This window comes from Parus major, chromosome 7, assembly GCF_001522545.3.
Source record: "Parus major isolate Abel chromosome 7, Parus_major1.1, whole genome shotgun sequence".
Taxonomy (NCBI): Eukaryota; Metazoa; Chordata; class Aves; order Passeriformes; family Paridae; genus Parus; species Parus major.
The window spans coordinates 26,802,853-26,818,775 of record NC_031776.1 but is presented as its reverse complement, the minus strand read 5'-3'; the positions used below and the strand labels follow the sequence as shown (position 1 = coordinate 26,818,775).

The following is a 15,923-nucleotide window of genomic DNA, read 5'->3' as shown; positions in this document are numbered from 1 at the left end:
AAATGGGCACTGTGGTTATAGAGGAGGTCCTTAATAGATGGAAACACTGTCAGAAAACTGCATGTCTTCTGGAAATGCATGAGGGAAGAAATACTTGAGAATTTGTAAGGAGGTAGCATGAAAAGCTAGATTGCTCCCTATAAGGATGTAATGGGAGGAATTGCTGACCCTGTGACAGACTAAAAAGCTTTTTGCTTGGTTGCTTAAGTTCATGCCTAGTACATAGTGTCCTGTATTTGGATATAGCCCTGCTCCCAGGTTTGTCACGTCTTCATCCAGACTGTCTTCTGCAACCCATGTGTCCTAAACCAGGACACTATGCCATGAAAATTGTTTTATTGCATATGGGTCCAGAGGTGTGTACTGCTTTTGACTGACACATGTAGCAGGCAGTATAAAAATAATCCCAGATGTGTTTTCTGGGGCTGGGAAACTGAAATGTCTCAGACAATTGAGAAAATTAATCATAAATTCAGGATGATATCCCAACAGAGTGACCAAAAACATCTGGTGGATACAGTTTGTCCCTCATCCAAGTTTGCAGAGGCAGTTAAAGCAGTAAAAGAAAAAAAGAAAAAGAAAAAAAAATAGTTTATTGAAGAAGATAAGGAAAAGAAGGGGGGGCACCTAAACCATTGTTCAATAACATGGCTTTTGAGAAGCACTATGATCAGCTAAGGAAGACAAAGCATCTCTTACAGTGCCGTGGTGTTATGCAAGTGTTAAGTAGGTCTGTGCCTCACTGATAAATATATGGGTACACACAGATGCACCCCAGAGAGAGAGATCTTTTTGAAAGTTGCTCTGTCAAATATCGACTAGTTTGATCCTGGGGCAAAATGAATCTAAGGCAGAGGAAGAATATGTGTTCATCTGTGGAGGAGGGGCTTGGGTTGGAGACACCAGTGGGAGGACACAGAACACCAGCATCCCACAGGGAGTTTGCACAGAGTAGCCTAAGGCAACAAAGGTGACAAGGGTGGGACATTTTGACCTGAAAAGACAGCTGATCAGTCAAGTGAAGAAACCAAACAGTGATGGAGAGCTCATGTGAAAGCCCCAGGCTCAGAGGTCTGAGCCAAGCCAGGTCCAAGCCACAGGCCATGGCCACAGATGTGTGCGGGCTCCTGGGAGTCCAGCAAAAGGCCTGGTCTAGTCTGTAGGTCAGCAGACCTTGCAGTACAAATATTTAAGTGCACATTAGCTGCTTTGCTTTGCAATTATACTTTTATTATTGTCAAGATGTTCTGCTTTGCAGGGTCATGAATATTTTCTTTGAGTCACCAGAGGTCACTGGAGTTAGTCAGCCCTCAAGCTAGCTCCTCCCTGTCCTGCCAAAGGCATGTGTGGGACTTGTAAAACATGCTCTGGATTGCCATATTGCTTCATTATCCTCTTAGCTCTAATGAAGTGCACCCTGACTAATGGTGTAGTCATAAACAACATGCTGCTAGAATTTGGGCCATCACCAAATGGATAGTTCTTTATCACTGCTCATCAAGGTAGTGCTTCAGAAGGCTGAAGGGCAATGTGCCTAATAGAAGAAAACATTTAGGCACATTAGAACATAGCTGGAGGAGAGCAGTGCTCTGACTAGAGCTATGTTTGCAACTTGCCTCGAAGTTCTGTGGTGCAGGTGTCTGGCAGGAAGAGCTGGGTGATTCCTGGGAGGCCAAATTCTTCTGTGCTGCACTGCTGCAATCCCAGGTGACCCAGAGTATTTGCAGAGAAGCAGCATCGATTGCTGGAGCAACCAACAATTTTTGTTTTCATTTTCTCCTGTCAAGGACTGTTAAGATAAACTGGGCTGTATAATGGAAAGTTTGCTGTCTCTCGTTTTAAAACACACAATAAGTTATCTTTTTTCTGAATATCTTTTTTTAAATTAAAATTGTCAAAACTTGACTGAAGGTACAAAGACACTGTGTTTTAATGAGGATGGGCTTAAGCTGGGATTACAGATCAAAATCCTACTGTGCAGTTGCTTTGCCAATCTCAACAGCTCCTGGTAGTCAGCAGGAAAAATTCCTTGCTCTCCTGTGATGGCTTACTATATGAGCTCTGTCATCCAGTGACATTCCCTCTCAGAATATGACTGAATGATCCTTTTCAGCAAGGACTTATCCCAGCTCTCACAAAAACACTTCTGAGGCACAGGCTTTTGGCCTCCACCCTGGACTGGACTGCAGTATATGTGGGAGGTATTTCCCAAGTGGCTTCCAGGAAAATACCTGTGCTCTTCTCTTCTTTCACCAGATCTTTGCCTGTGTTCATGAAGTCTTTATTTCAAGTCAAATTGAATGGAATGCTCAGCTAGTGGAGAGATGGTTTTTTGGTTTTTGTTGTTTTGTTGTTTTGGTTTTTTTTTTTTCCTTTTGAATTAGATAGAAATACCCCTTCCCCAAATATTGTATATAAATGCATTTCCTGGCTGGTTGCATTTCTTGTCATTCTGAATGAGTGCCCTCATGGACCTGAGCTGGGAGTGGGAAAATTCATCCTCTCTTTTTAGTAGTTTCCCAACTTTCTCCTGCAAAAAACTGGATTTATCATGTGTCAAGAGGACAATTTCTGTGGCAGCCTAGGGTTTAAAAAGCATATTGGCTGCAGTGAGAAGTTCAAGAAGAGTTCAGATCCGGACCGAACTTTGAAGCTATTTCCTTTGTTGGTAATGGACTGAGGAAAATAAAAATAAAGAAAACCTGGCTCTGTTAAGGGAGCTTTGGATCTTTATCTGAACTTTGTAAGCCTGGCCTTCCCCTATGTAGCAGAGCTGTTTTTCTGGTACACGGAATGATGTATTATGTATAGTATAGATATTTATATGTATTTTCACCTCCAGCTAACAATACCTGCTTGAATTTGTTAGGACTATTTTTAAAAAGTGCTGAAGGGAGGAAAATAGGGGAGGGCACTGAATAGTTGGATACATTGCTAAATATTTTAAATCTGAAAGTTCTCTTTAATGAAGCTTTTCTGGTCTTGAATTTTCTTGTGGAGGAAGAGGCGTCTTCATTCTGAAGCAGTCAGAGGTGACCGGGGGACCCCACATGCTCTTGGCCTCCAGTCAATAGTGCCCTCAGCCCTAATGTGTTTTACTCTACCTCAGGACCTGACCCCACTTGTCTGGCATCACAAATCACCATCAGCCTTTCTCCCCTCTTCCCATCTCTGTGGGTTTCACCTGTCAGCTCCCAGTCTTGATCCAGCTTGATTCACTGCAGGGTTACTTAGAAGGTGATTATCTTGGGGGTAAATTTAAGAAGACCAACAGATTTGTGCAGAACTGCTGGACTTTGCTGTAGGGAATTTTTCTTTCTGGCAATGAAAGCTGGGGCTTATACAGCACTAGCCTCTTTAAAAAGAATGTGATGACTTCGTGTGTGGGGCTTATGTCCTGGACCTTCCAGCTGAATGATGATCAGAAGTTATATTTACATGTAAATTAAAGTCTGTTCTCTGTGAACATTCCAGTTACCACTGCCTCTGAACTTCTCATCTATTTATCATTTGTGTGCACTGTGAGCACAGTGGGAGTTAGATACATGTTTACTGTCACAATGCTGCTTTTAAATTGGGCTGTGTAAATTGGCTGGAGATGCTTGCCTTTGTTTTGGGAGTCTCCAGACATGGTGGTTGGTGGCATTCTTGTGTGACTTGCATTTTGGTTTTTCAGGCAACAGCATGGGGTTCAGATGAAGACACCAGGAGGTCCTGTCAAAGTAAAGGGAAAACAGAGGTAAGTTTTGCTTTGTTGCAATGATGTTATGGGTAAATATATTTGCAACATGTGAATTCCACACAGACAATGTCTGACACCATTTTGAGCCTCCAAATTTGCAGCACTTCAGCTGTACTGCTCATGGGTATAAACACCACCAAGCAAACCACTTCAAAGGCCCCCTGTCCAAGTTATTACACTTGCTCTGCATGAAATTTAAAGGTGATTTCACTACTGGAGAGGACACAATTTGTGGCACATCAGGGAGCAGAGTGGTGGCAAGCCAGGGGTAGCACTCTGCAGAGGGGTGTGAGGCCAGGCAGGTTGGCTTAACACAGGTCCTCAGCAATGAGCCACTGGCATTCATCCATGTGGGATTCAATGTGTGCTTGCAGTTGGAATTCATAGTTGTATAATTCCCTGGAAGGTGAGAATTGAATCTGCTCGCAGACTGCAATCTGTTCAGGCTGAATATCACAGAGCTGCTTTGGAGGCAGGTGCACTCTGTTAAACTGCAGTTTGAGGTAAGAATTGCTTGAACTTGCACATGCTGTCCCAGAAGTTCCGAGTTTGCAGGCAGTTCTGATGCAGCCACAGGGCCTTTCCACCCTTCTTCTGAGGAGCCAAAATGAAGGCATCTATCTAAAAGCAAGAAATTTTTTGATTTTTCAAGTGCAATATTTGTGCTCTTCAAAAATCTTCAGTGCTCAACTGAGAGGGTATCTATTGTCTTTAAAACAATACTGCAAAGGGCTCTCAGTCCAAACCAGAGGAAATGGACAAAAGATAAGACAGAATAAGCACAGTGTTTGCTTAGACACAGACAATCAAGCAGAGAGTGATTGTGTGGCTGCCCCAAAATGCTAGAATCTTCCATGTTCCAGTTTGCTGCTTTAAACACAGCATTATCTGATCTTCCATTGACAATATTATTTTTATGTGATAAAGTTCATGTGATTACTGTATTAACTTGTATATACACAAAAACAAAGCTAGCTTGAGTTTTGCCAGATAGGCAACAATTTTCTTCATGCAGCTGTGGAGGATGTATGGGCATCCTAGGACATCTGTTAGAGTTTCAAGTAGAAACTACATTATGCAGGAAATCAACATAGAAGCAAAATGGGTTAGGATGGGCAAACACCAAACACAACCAGCAATGAGAAGTAGGACAAAACTGAAAAACTCCAAAATCCATGACATGAGGAATTTTTGAATTTGTAGTATGTGCACTTTACATGTGCAAAGAAAGGTTTTCCTCTTTTCTTCCATTGTAAAGTCTGTGAGATTTAAGTTGTATCCTGTTGTTCATGAAGAATTTGTATTTAAAACCCAGAAATATTTTGTCAACCCCTGGGTAAAGCCATACATGTGACTGAACAAATTATAGGGTAATTTCAATCTATCTTTGTTACTGTTAGGCCAAAAGTAAGACATGGTCTAAGTATCTTCACTGCTGCCTTCTCACACTGCAAAGGGTTTGGAAAAAAAATTTCATGAGCATAATGCTCTGAATAGCTGAGTTTATGCTGATTATGACAGAGTTTGAAATCATTTGGTGGGTGCAGTGACTGTGAGTGAAGTTTGGAGGAGCAGTAGTTAAGCAGACTCTTAGGCACTTCTTGACATACAAATAATGGCAAACAAAGGTGTTGACTAAGACTCTGACAAGAAGACAGGAAGCTACAAAGGCGGAAGGATTCTGCAGTAGCTAAGCAAACACTGATCTCCCAGATCTCTATCTACTCTAACCTGTATGTTCACAGCTGACTCCCCCTTTACATTCATTGTTAGTTGCACTACAGAAAAATGACTCAGCACCAGGTCAAAATTACTGAGTTCAATCTAGGCAGCTTATGAAGTGCTCTACTCCAGCTAAGCCCAGATCTGACCCAGGACTGCTGCCCTTGGCTGGGTAAATGCAGCAGGTGAGGGCAGCACTATTGTGAACTCTTCTGATCCTGCTGTGCAGTGGTGGTCCAAGGGGCAGAGCTCTGTCTGCCTCAGCTCTGCTTTGCCAAAACTTGACTAATGGCAGGTTTCTACCCAGCACAGATGATTTGATGATAAATATGTTGTGGATTGTCAGGCACTTAGATATATGGTGATAGAGGCTAGAAATAAGGAGAACCTTTGGATCTCACATTAATTCACAGTGTAGTTTGCCTAAGTTATATGACTTACATTGACTATATAAAACTTACATTTTCCTTGCCCATTTAATAATGTATGTATTTTAGGTGAAGCTTTCAAAACTGGTTCATGTATTAAAATGCCTTTTTTATTGTGCCTGTTGAGTAGCTAAATAAGATACTTCCTGCTGCTTAGAAACTCTCTTCCTAAAATGCACACAGCTGTACCCTAAGAAAAATAAGAAGCACAAGAATAAGAGCCACAAAATGCATATCATGGAATTGCAATTATTATTATATAATATTATCATTATTATATAATAGCTACTTCCCATTTGAGTACCTACTGAAAAATCTGTCTCAGATAAAAGGTTAGAAGGTACCATTTTTTCTGATATCTCTGGCCATGAATTTCACTTGTTTATTCCTAAATTGAGCTCAGTACCTGTGTTTTTCTGCTGTACCTTTTTGAAAAAGATGGAAAGTTTTGCAATGAAGACCTGAAGCAAATGTGCTCCCTGAGCTTTGGTGAATTATTCTAATGGCAGATCACCTTCCCTGGTAACATATGTTTTATTTTTTATTTGGATCTGTCTTCAGTTTTGAGTGGCTGTGTTTCATTTTGCCCTTCTCTGCTAGATTAAAGAGCCCTTTAGTTACCAATATTTATATTTTACAGAGAGCACTTACATGCTCTTTTTAATGCAGTACTTTGGCTTTTTGATAAAGTAAAAAGATGAATTCTCCAAGCTTCTTTCTCTAAGTCATTTTTCTACTGCCCTTGAATACTTTTTGTCTGTTTTCTGCATGCTCCAGTTTTTCACCTGTATTCCCTTGTCAATCTCTCTAATGCCTGAGTGTGATTAAAACAACCTTCCACCCTCCTCAGTTCATATACATGGCAGTTTTTAAAGCTCCTCTGCCACAGGAGATCGTGCAGAATTGCCTGGTCACTCTGACCACTAAATCCTTTACGCAGTTACTACTCTTGGGATGTAATCTCCTTCCTTATACATAAAGCCCTTTTGTTCCTCTTCCTTTAATATATAATATCTTTAAAAAATGTATTTTTTGTAAGGTCCAGCTCACCAACCATCCTGGCACATATCTATCTATCTATCTATCTATCTATCTATCTATCTATCTATCTATCTATCTATCTCTATATCTATATCTGACCTATATCTATATCTCTCATTGACCTCAGTGACCTCAAAAGTAAACTTTCGCCACTATTTAATTTTAGGTTAAATGTTTATTAAGAAAAATGTTGATACTGGGCTAGTACCACCCCAGCTAGGGCTCCATTAGAACAAGCTAGTTTATGAGTGATTTCACTTTGAGGATTTTTTTTCATCACAGTAATTCATCAGACTTTAATCACTTAATGTATAAGTTCCTGAACCTGATTTTAAAATTAACTCTCTGCAATATATCATGTGATACTAAAACAAACACCCCAGAAAAGTCTCTTTCACTGATGTTATTTTTATCAGCTAAAACTTGTGGTTTCCTCAAAGAAGCGTGCATGCTTTTCTTACCATGTCTCTGGAGAGCCACGCTGGCTTCCACAAGTAATCATTCTTGTTTTTGCAGCATTTATAAAGTGTAGCATGATCAATATCTTTAAACTGTCCCCTGGAAAACATCCACATTACTGAGACAGTGCAGAGAACAAAGTCAGTGTTATGTTGCCTTTCTTTGTGTCTTCCAATTGAAATCATCCAGAGGTTGTAGTTAAAATGAATGATGGATAGAGCAGAAAGGAAAGAGGTGTATTTAATTTCATTAGGAGTTCAGTTCCTAGTTTATAATTGGTTTGTCTCTGCATAATAGTTGCCATCAACCACCACATCTAAGGAATTTTGCCTAACATGGAAAATTGTGGCTTTTTAAGCATTAGAACTTTGGTCTTTCTTTTGTCTAAGCACCAAATTATTTGTTAATGTTCCAAAAGCAGCACATCATCATATTAAACTGTGTAAAGAAACCCTTTGTGAAAATGACAGTGAGAAATGGCGGCCCTTACATTCTGCCCTGAGAGCTTTGTATAGCCAGGAGGAAGATGATGCACTAATAACACTTCTGGAGCAAGAAAGAAGTGAAAGTAATATCTGATAGGCATCCAGCTGGGTTGTCCCACTGCATTGCCAGTATAGCTTCTTCCTTCGTTTTTGTCTGGTGTCCTGTTGTTGTGGATACACAAGGTTACAGGGAAACCCTAGTCCAAGGTTTCAGCCCAGTGTAATGGGATTGGTGCACAGAAATTGCTGAGCTAAAGGAGGAATGAGTTATTTCAGGCCTTCCAGTGGCTATGTGTCACACAGAGGATGCTTATCTGCTTATCTGGTGGAACTGGGAAGCTCCACACCACTTAAGAATAATAGGAATCCAGGTAGGAGAGGCACCATAGAAATCCCCAGGGAAACAGAAATAACCAGGAGGCCATCAACTAATTTTATCCCCTTTGCCGCTATTCCTAGAAACCTGAACCTACATTCCTATTACTTCTGCTAAGCTATCAATGCAGAATCGGTTCCCAAATAAATTTGATTAGACGTCTATTAAAGAACATTTGTCTGGAAAAAAATCATTAGCAATTCTCTTTGCTACCTGTTGCACTCAGAGGAGAAGGGTAGCTTGGTTGGGGCCTTGGCTTAAACTGAGTAACAGAATAGCTTGTCCAAAGAAGCGAACACAGATGTCTGAGAGTGCATCAACAGCAGTGCTCAAGAACAAAGTTGGGTCTTGATTATTTTTTAATAAATTGGGATAAACTACAGCAGATAAATTAAATGTTTGCTGTCCTCTGAAATGTCACAGAAGGTATAGCTTGGAGTTCTGCTGGCTGATTCTCTGAACTCCAGGTTGTGCTCCAGCAGTCTGTGTTTCTCTACTGAGCATGACAGACTCTGCAACAGCTATTTTTCTCATACAGTGTATAACTAAAATATATCAGTATGTGATGAAATAGTGTTAACCAATAATTAAAAAAGAGATCTCTGACAACAGAGCCTGGGTAGTTTATTTAAATTAGAGAGCCATTAAAGTAGTGCCTATATATAGCTATGCTTTCAAAAAAAAATGCATCTGTACAATGAGGGTTTATAACATTTTAGAACTCTGGTGTTAAGAGATGACAGAATAAACAACTAAGAAGCATCTTGCTTATTTGCAGCAACCTGAAACTTTTTGAATTTTACCTCAAATGGGAGCTCCAGGACGTCAGCCCCTCTGTTTGCTGAACTGTCCACATGAATGAAGGCAGTAACAGGGCACCACTCTTGCTTCTCAGGTTTGAATTGTGCTCTCAAAGCAACCTGATGTCTCGGTGAGCTAGAAAGAGACTTGGTCCTATCCACAGTCATGGACATGCAGCATTCTTAGTGCATAAACAGCAATTCTAAATGCTACAAAAAATTAAATAAATGAGAATAGGCTTAAACTGAGGACATGGCAGGAAGGGACTTCTCTGCAGTTTGTTCTGACTGTGAGATCCTGTGGCTTTTAGTGCTGAGCATTAGAAGTCATGACTTCTTCTTTGGAAACTAGGGTCATTAGACTGGAGAAAAGTGATGCCTTCTTAATTTATGGTCCTGTCTCAATAAAGGGATGAGTACCAGGTAATTTTGGGGAAAGAACCTCAAAGTGTAACATGCAATTCATAGGAAAATCAGAAATATGCTTAATTCTTTGGCGGTGAGCCACAGGTTTTTATCAGCTGTGCCATATATTTAATAATAATCCTAACTAATATAACCGAGTTATTCTTATTAACCATATAAATATGCAGTCTTTCCCCCTTTATTTAAAACCTTAATCTCTTGATCCCTGTAATATCTTCTGGTGATGAGATTTGCAGACTGATCATACACAGATTTAACTGTCTGCTCCATAATGTGAGAGCAGGATCCAAATATTGTCTTGTCTGGACAGAAGTGGGTTCAAACTTGCCAAATTTTCTGCTTATATTACAGCCCATCTGATTTTTGCTTCCTGTGTGCCTAGAGTTTTCCAGCCACATGGAAGAAACTGCATTAAATAGCTCCTATTTTCTGTAGGGGTTTGTGAGATCATTTTACTAACCAGTTGCCTCAGCTATGACTTGTTGCAGAGAGCGCTGTATTGAATGACTTTTCAGAGCAACTCCAGGCTGGTTTAAAGAACACAGAGAGGAGGCTGTTCCTTACTATTTATTTTAAGAATGGGGTAGTAAGAGGATCTAATTAAATCTCCCAGACACTGTCTTGAGAAAAATCCTGCAAACTTGAGCATTTAAGTGGTATTGTTCCTTTGCTTTTGTTGGAGACTTCATAGACTGATGTGACTGGCCATGGGTACAGCAATATGAAACACAAGGTGAGCAATGTATTCCCCTTTGGGCCAGGCAGGTTGGAGACCTGGGGTCTGGTAGTTAGACCTTTGTGTGTGTCCTGTAGCCCAGTGTGTCACCACAGCGAGTTTAGCACCTGCATTGTTTCAATTCCCCCAGCTGAGAGAGCAGGGCAGACAATGTGCATCTGTTTCAGAACATTACATTAAGTGTTTCAATTGCCTTGAGACCAGTGCATGAAATGAGCATATTATCATTTCTCTTCCTCCAGGAGCATGGAGTGCTGCTACCATCATCACTGAGGCAGGTCTAAAGAAAATGCCTGCTCAGTTAACTCATAGGAAAAGCTAGAGGTGGACACAGCCCACACCTAGCAGCATTATTTTTACACAGTAAAACTGGAGAAAAAATGTGCAACAGATTCACCATTGCCAGGAGACTGCAACACACGACCTTCCACAGAAATTCTTTTTGTGTGCTATCCTCTCAACTAGGAAGGTTTTTATAGAAATTGAAGTTTGTTAATCTGTAATAGAGCTCTGTGCAAATAAAGGGAATTCTCCAAATTAGCATTTAAGATTTTTGCTGGGCTTTAGTTAGAAATACATTGTAGTAGCTAGGCAGGAAAGGGTCCATCAACATACCTGGTCTTAGCTGTTTTCAGTCAGAAGCTGTGCTCAGACCTTGCACAAAGCAGAGAATGATGGCAGAGGAGGGGGAGCAGGTGGGTACTCTCTAATTGTGTGAAATTTGAGTACAGAACTGCATTCTAGGTTAGGTAGCAAATCAATCGTATTCTGCAAACAATACTCTGTTGGGAGACAGCCTAATACTTTTTTTAACAGCATTCGTTCAAGAATTTTTAGTACTTTGCAGTCAAATATATAGTGGTCCTAAAATGATGTGGGATTGAATAACTGTACTCTACAGAAAGAGGAATTACTTAACTCAGTCATGAAATGCAGACATCTCTAGGGCAGGAAGGAACTGACAGGGCTCCCAGCACCATGCAGCAATGACAGCAGAGGGCAGAAAGGCTGGCAGGCCCTTTGTCTTGTTAAAGGAAGCAATGAGACCACTATTCTCAACACAGGGTGGGACAGTGCTTCTCAAGGTCTTGTTTGATCAACTGATGCACAGTCACCATGACTGATCTGCTTCTGAGATAAAAAGAGTTTACCCAGCTATGAATCTAAGCTCTCATTTTTGGGTGTTGGTCATTGGGTATCTGATTCCTGCTGCCCCTCATGTCTGGCAGCATGTGCTCTGTGGCACTCAGTAGCCTCTTTCTACGCTGGGCAAGTGCTCCTGGGCTGGTTCTGGAGAGCAGTCTGTGCCATTCAAAAGCAAGGATCACATATCATGTGGCTAACACTGGCAGGTTTCTATGTTGAATCCTTTCCATACAGCAAATGAAATAAGATAGTGTGTAATTCAGCTGAGCAAGCCCCTTCCTTTCCAGATCATAGGGGGTGTTTTTACACTGTTGAGTGTTGCAAATAAAGTCTTCAGGGAAATGATCAACAGCACGGAGTGCTGTGAGGTGGGAGCATGCTGAATGATTGCTGCTTACAGGAGAGAGAAGTGGTGTCTGCAGCTGTAGGCTCAACTTAGTGGCAAATGATCTATTGGAGAGAGGAAAGCAAAGCAGCCTGGGTAACCCCGCTGAGGCTGCTATTTTTTAACAAGTTTCCTTTTCTGTTTATGGTATAACATAATAAACTTTCTTCCCTTGGGGCCCAGTGGGTGCCAGTCATTGTTGATATTCTCTCCCCTGAGGTGGCTCAGGGCCCAGGGCAGGCAGGCTGATGCACGTGGCTCATTGGGATTCTTTGGGTGATTCTTGGGGATCTGCAGCCTCTTACACCTCCTCTGGGAGTTGCACACTACTGTCTTACCTCCTTTTTCCTGTGTGTATTGTTAGAAAGTTCCTGTCTTATGTGGCCTCCTCTACCCCTGCTACTTAACTCCAGAGGTGCTCACTTAGCCTGATCTGCACTCCACATGTCTCTGGATATGAGGCTGTGGGAGCAAAGAGACAATGTCTCTCTCTAACAACATGAAGGTGATTTTCTGAACAAAAAGGCAACTGCAGCCTTGTGCTTCCACCCCAGCACAGCATGGGACAGCAGGACTGCCACACCTTTGGGGACTGCCATGTGGAGGGAGTTGTTTATTGGTACCAGCAAGTGGTCAAGCAACTAAGACTGGGAACTTGCTATTTCTTACTGGCCTGGCCTGAAAGAGAAACTCCTTCTACCATGGAAAATCCTGACCACACAGTCCTCTGGGAGGCAGGAAATAGCAGCCTGTTCAAGCTTGAGGTTCTCTGACCAGCCTGGTCTATTAAAGAGAAGTTCCTGCTGTTTTCCAGCTGATACTGGTTTGAATTATAGTGCAGACAGACCTGCTGTCCTTCACTGGAGTTGGTGTCTGGGTAATGTTTTTAAAGCTGCAGCATTACTGGGAAAATAGGTCAAAAGTATCATCATGGAAAGAGGGAGAATTTCTCCTCCAATCTAAGCAGAGCACAGAAAGAGGTTCTTGTAGCTATGACAAAATTGACCTGATGGATAACATCCTACCCCAGGACTGTGCAGGGCTATGGTTAGAGAAATAACCAGCAAATTGGGCTTGCTCACTAAGACTGCTGGCTCCCTACAGCTGTGCGCTGCTTGAGGCAGCAAACCTCAGCCCAAGTCAGAGCTAGGGAAGATACATTCCTGCTGCAATACAGGTATATTTTTAATGTAATAAAATCTTCAAAAATAATTTGTCTCTGTCTTGTGTCCCTGTAGGAAGAGTGCCAGAACTATGTCCGAGTGCTGATTGTTTATGGCAAGAAGGTTTTTACCTGTGGTACCAATGCCTTTTCACCAGTGTGTTCCAGCCGACAGGTCTGTTTTGCCTCTTTTACAGTGATAGAGAGGGTTGGATACATGCTCTGGGGAAGGACTATCATTTGGAAGGCTATCATGGCTGCACAAAATATGTTTTAAATGTAGCTGACTGAAATTATGTTGGTTTTCTTCTTTTGGCTGCTTTGGGGCAATGAATGTGTGTCTGCAATTGGGGAACAAAAAGTTCGTGTTATGGGAAAGTATGGTCTGGACAAGGTGCTGCTCATGTAAACCTTGGGTATGACGCTGAAAATGGGGAATATAAACGAGCCTAGCTGTGATTATCTCCTGAACTGAATACTTAAAAGTTTCTTTAAAATAAATAGCATAACCCCCTTTGGATTCAAGTGAGGCAGGAGCAGGTCCAGAGAACTGTTTATTTGTATGTTTTTGTTAAGGCCAGTATTCAGGAGGTGTCTATGGAAGATTAAAAACTTGTGCTTGTGCCAGGAGCACCTGATTACACCAAGTGGATTTGGGCCTTATTGGCTGGGGAATCACACTTTGTACAAAGCAATGGGATCAGTGACACAGCTTCTTAAGCATTGGCAAATGATGGCTGTAAAGATCAATTTTCAGTCATCACTAAGATCACATTCTCATAGCTACCTGATTTTTAAAAATCAGGGATTTGCTTGTAGATATTAATGGGCAAACCAAATACCTTATACTATTAAGAAAGTCAGATGCTCTTTAAATTTTCTTCTCTCTCCTTTTAAACACAGGTAGGAAATCTCAGCAAAATCATTGACAGAATTAATGGAGTGGCTCGGTGCCCGTACGACCCTCGGCACAACTCGACAGCTGTGATTACATCACGAGGAGAACTCTATGCTGCAACTGTGATTGATTTTTCTGGACGGGATCCTGCTATTTACCGCAGCCTTGGAAATGTTCCTCCACTTAGGACAGCACAATACAACTCCAAATGGCTCAATGGTAAAGTCATGTGGGTCACATCTGAGCAAGAGATATATTAAAGTCAGCTTGACAGGCTTGTAAATCTTTCTCTTTTCATATTGAGATCCAGAGTTATGATGGGGGAGGGCTTCCGGAGCAATAATCAATGCAGCTTAGAAGACATTTAAAAGGAGCCTGGAATTATTTCAGAAAAGTTGATTTAGAATATAGAAAGCGGGTCTTACAGGCTACTTAACATATATATGGGCCTCTGTCTTGTGAGATGACCAAATACATCATTTTAACAAGAAAACTACTCAAAGATTTGAAGATCAAAACAACTTAAAGCATCATATTGTTGACCCAGTTCTGCAGAGTAATAGGCATTCTTTACTTCCACTGACTCAGCTGAAGATGCCTGGTTTCAGTGCAAGATCACTCCAAAAATGAGAAATTTCACAGCACATTATGTTCCATGTGAGTCCATGCTGATGTGGATTTGTAGTTATTAAAAGCAGCTCTTACCCCAGTGATAATACCCTGCAGCAAGCTATAGAATTTCAACCAGTAATTCCTGCATGGAGTCCACACCTTCCAACTGAGGCAAAGCACTTCTAGTCTGAGCAGATTGTAGCGATGGAGACCCCAATATTCCCCCTATCTCCTTTTACCCAGGTAAATTGACCATATATTTGAAATCTTTCTATTGGATTTCAGGACCTTTCAATTAAAGATAAGAGCAGTGGGACTGTGCACTCTCTGGAGCTTAATAAGACTAAACTAGGCTTCCTGCAGGCATACCAAAGTCAGGATGGAGACCTGGAGTGTAAGGAAAAGGATGCCATCAGGAAAGACTGTAAATTAGGACCAAGAAGCATCATAGCCCATATACACTCACTGGAAACATGTTCCTCTTGTCTGCGTGAATACAAGATTCAGAAGGAAGCCACTTTGGAACAGGAGAGTTTAAGGAGGACAAACAGAAACTGAAGTTTGCTTATGTGACTGGAAAGACTAATGTGACTTTTGGATTTATAAACTTGTGCAGCATTGGTAGCATTGGAGTAATTTACAGAAAACCTGAAGGTGATTCAGAGAAGAGCCATTCAGTGATTTGAAACCTGGAGAGCCTGCTTCACAGTGAGAGACTTAAGGAGCTCAATTTATTTATCCTTCTGAAAAGGAGATAAAAGGTTTTGTTCATAATATAGAAATACTTACATCAGGAGAAGATTTTGGAAAGGATAAAGTTCTTTAATTGAGCAGACAAGTCATGACAAGAACCTGTGATTGAAAGCTGAAACCAGATAATGTCAAATGGGAAAAGAAGTACAGGTTGCAGCTGGGTCAGTCTTTTAGTCATTTGGACAAGTCACTGAGGAAAGTGATGGATGTAAAGCCAGGTGACATTCTCTGCTAATACTGGATCTCCTTCGAAAGATGTGGTCTAATTCTCCTGTTAGTTACAGGATCTGATAGTGGAATTACAGGGCAAAATTCTCTGGCTTGTGTTAGAAAGGTCAGATTGGAGATCACAATGATCTCTTTAAGGTTCATGGTTAGTTTGAAGGAGAAAGTTTGAGAGGAGATGATTTGCAATGCCCTCCCCTCTGTACCATCATCTGCCTCCCAAACTTGCTTTGCAGCACCAGTGGCCTGCCTTTCTCTGTTCTCCTTTCTCTACTGGGCTGCAGCGTTAAAGGAATTCTGTACTTTCCTTTTAGCACTACTCAGAAATGAACATTGTGAAAACACCCTATAAAACCAACAGGTTTGTTTGGTCAAATATTATTCATTGGCCAAGCTTTTCCTTTTACCAAAGAAACTTTTAGGATAAAAGACTATACACTTTAAAGCTTTGTTATATCCCCAATTAAAATATTTATTACTAAACCTACTAAATTCAAAGTTCTTGTCAATTCTTGTGAAAATAATAC

General features: G+C 41.1%; 1 protein-coding gene across 3 annotated transcripts in view; it reads left to right on the top strand.

Annotated features, from left to right (window-relative positions):
* The window catches only part of SEMA5B (semaphorin 5B), a 266,285-nt gene that overhangs the window by 183,458 nt on the left and 66,904 nt on the right, over nucleotides 1-15,923 (top strand). For all 3 annotated transcript variants that reach the window (XM_015635333.3, XM_015635337.3, XM_015635338.3), the window contains exons 6-8: nucleotides 3,677-3,739; nucleotides 12,985-13,083; nucleotides 13,812-14,025. In XM_015635333.3, coding sequence (XP_015490819.1) covers nucleotides 3,677-3,739; nucleotides 12,985-13,083; nucleotides 13,812-14,025 — 376 coding nt within the window. The remainder of the gene's footprint in view (nucleotides 1-3,676; nucleotides 3,740-12,984; nucleotides 13,084-13,811; nucleotides 14,026-15,923) is intronic.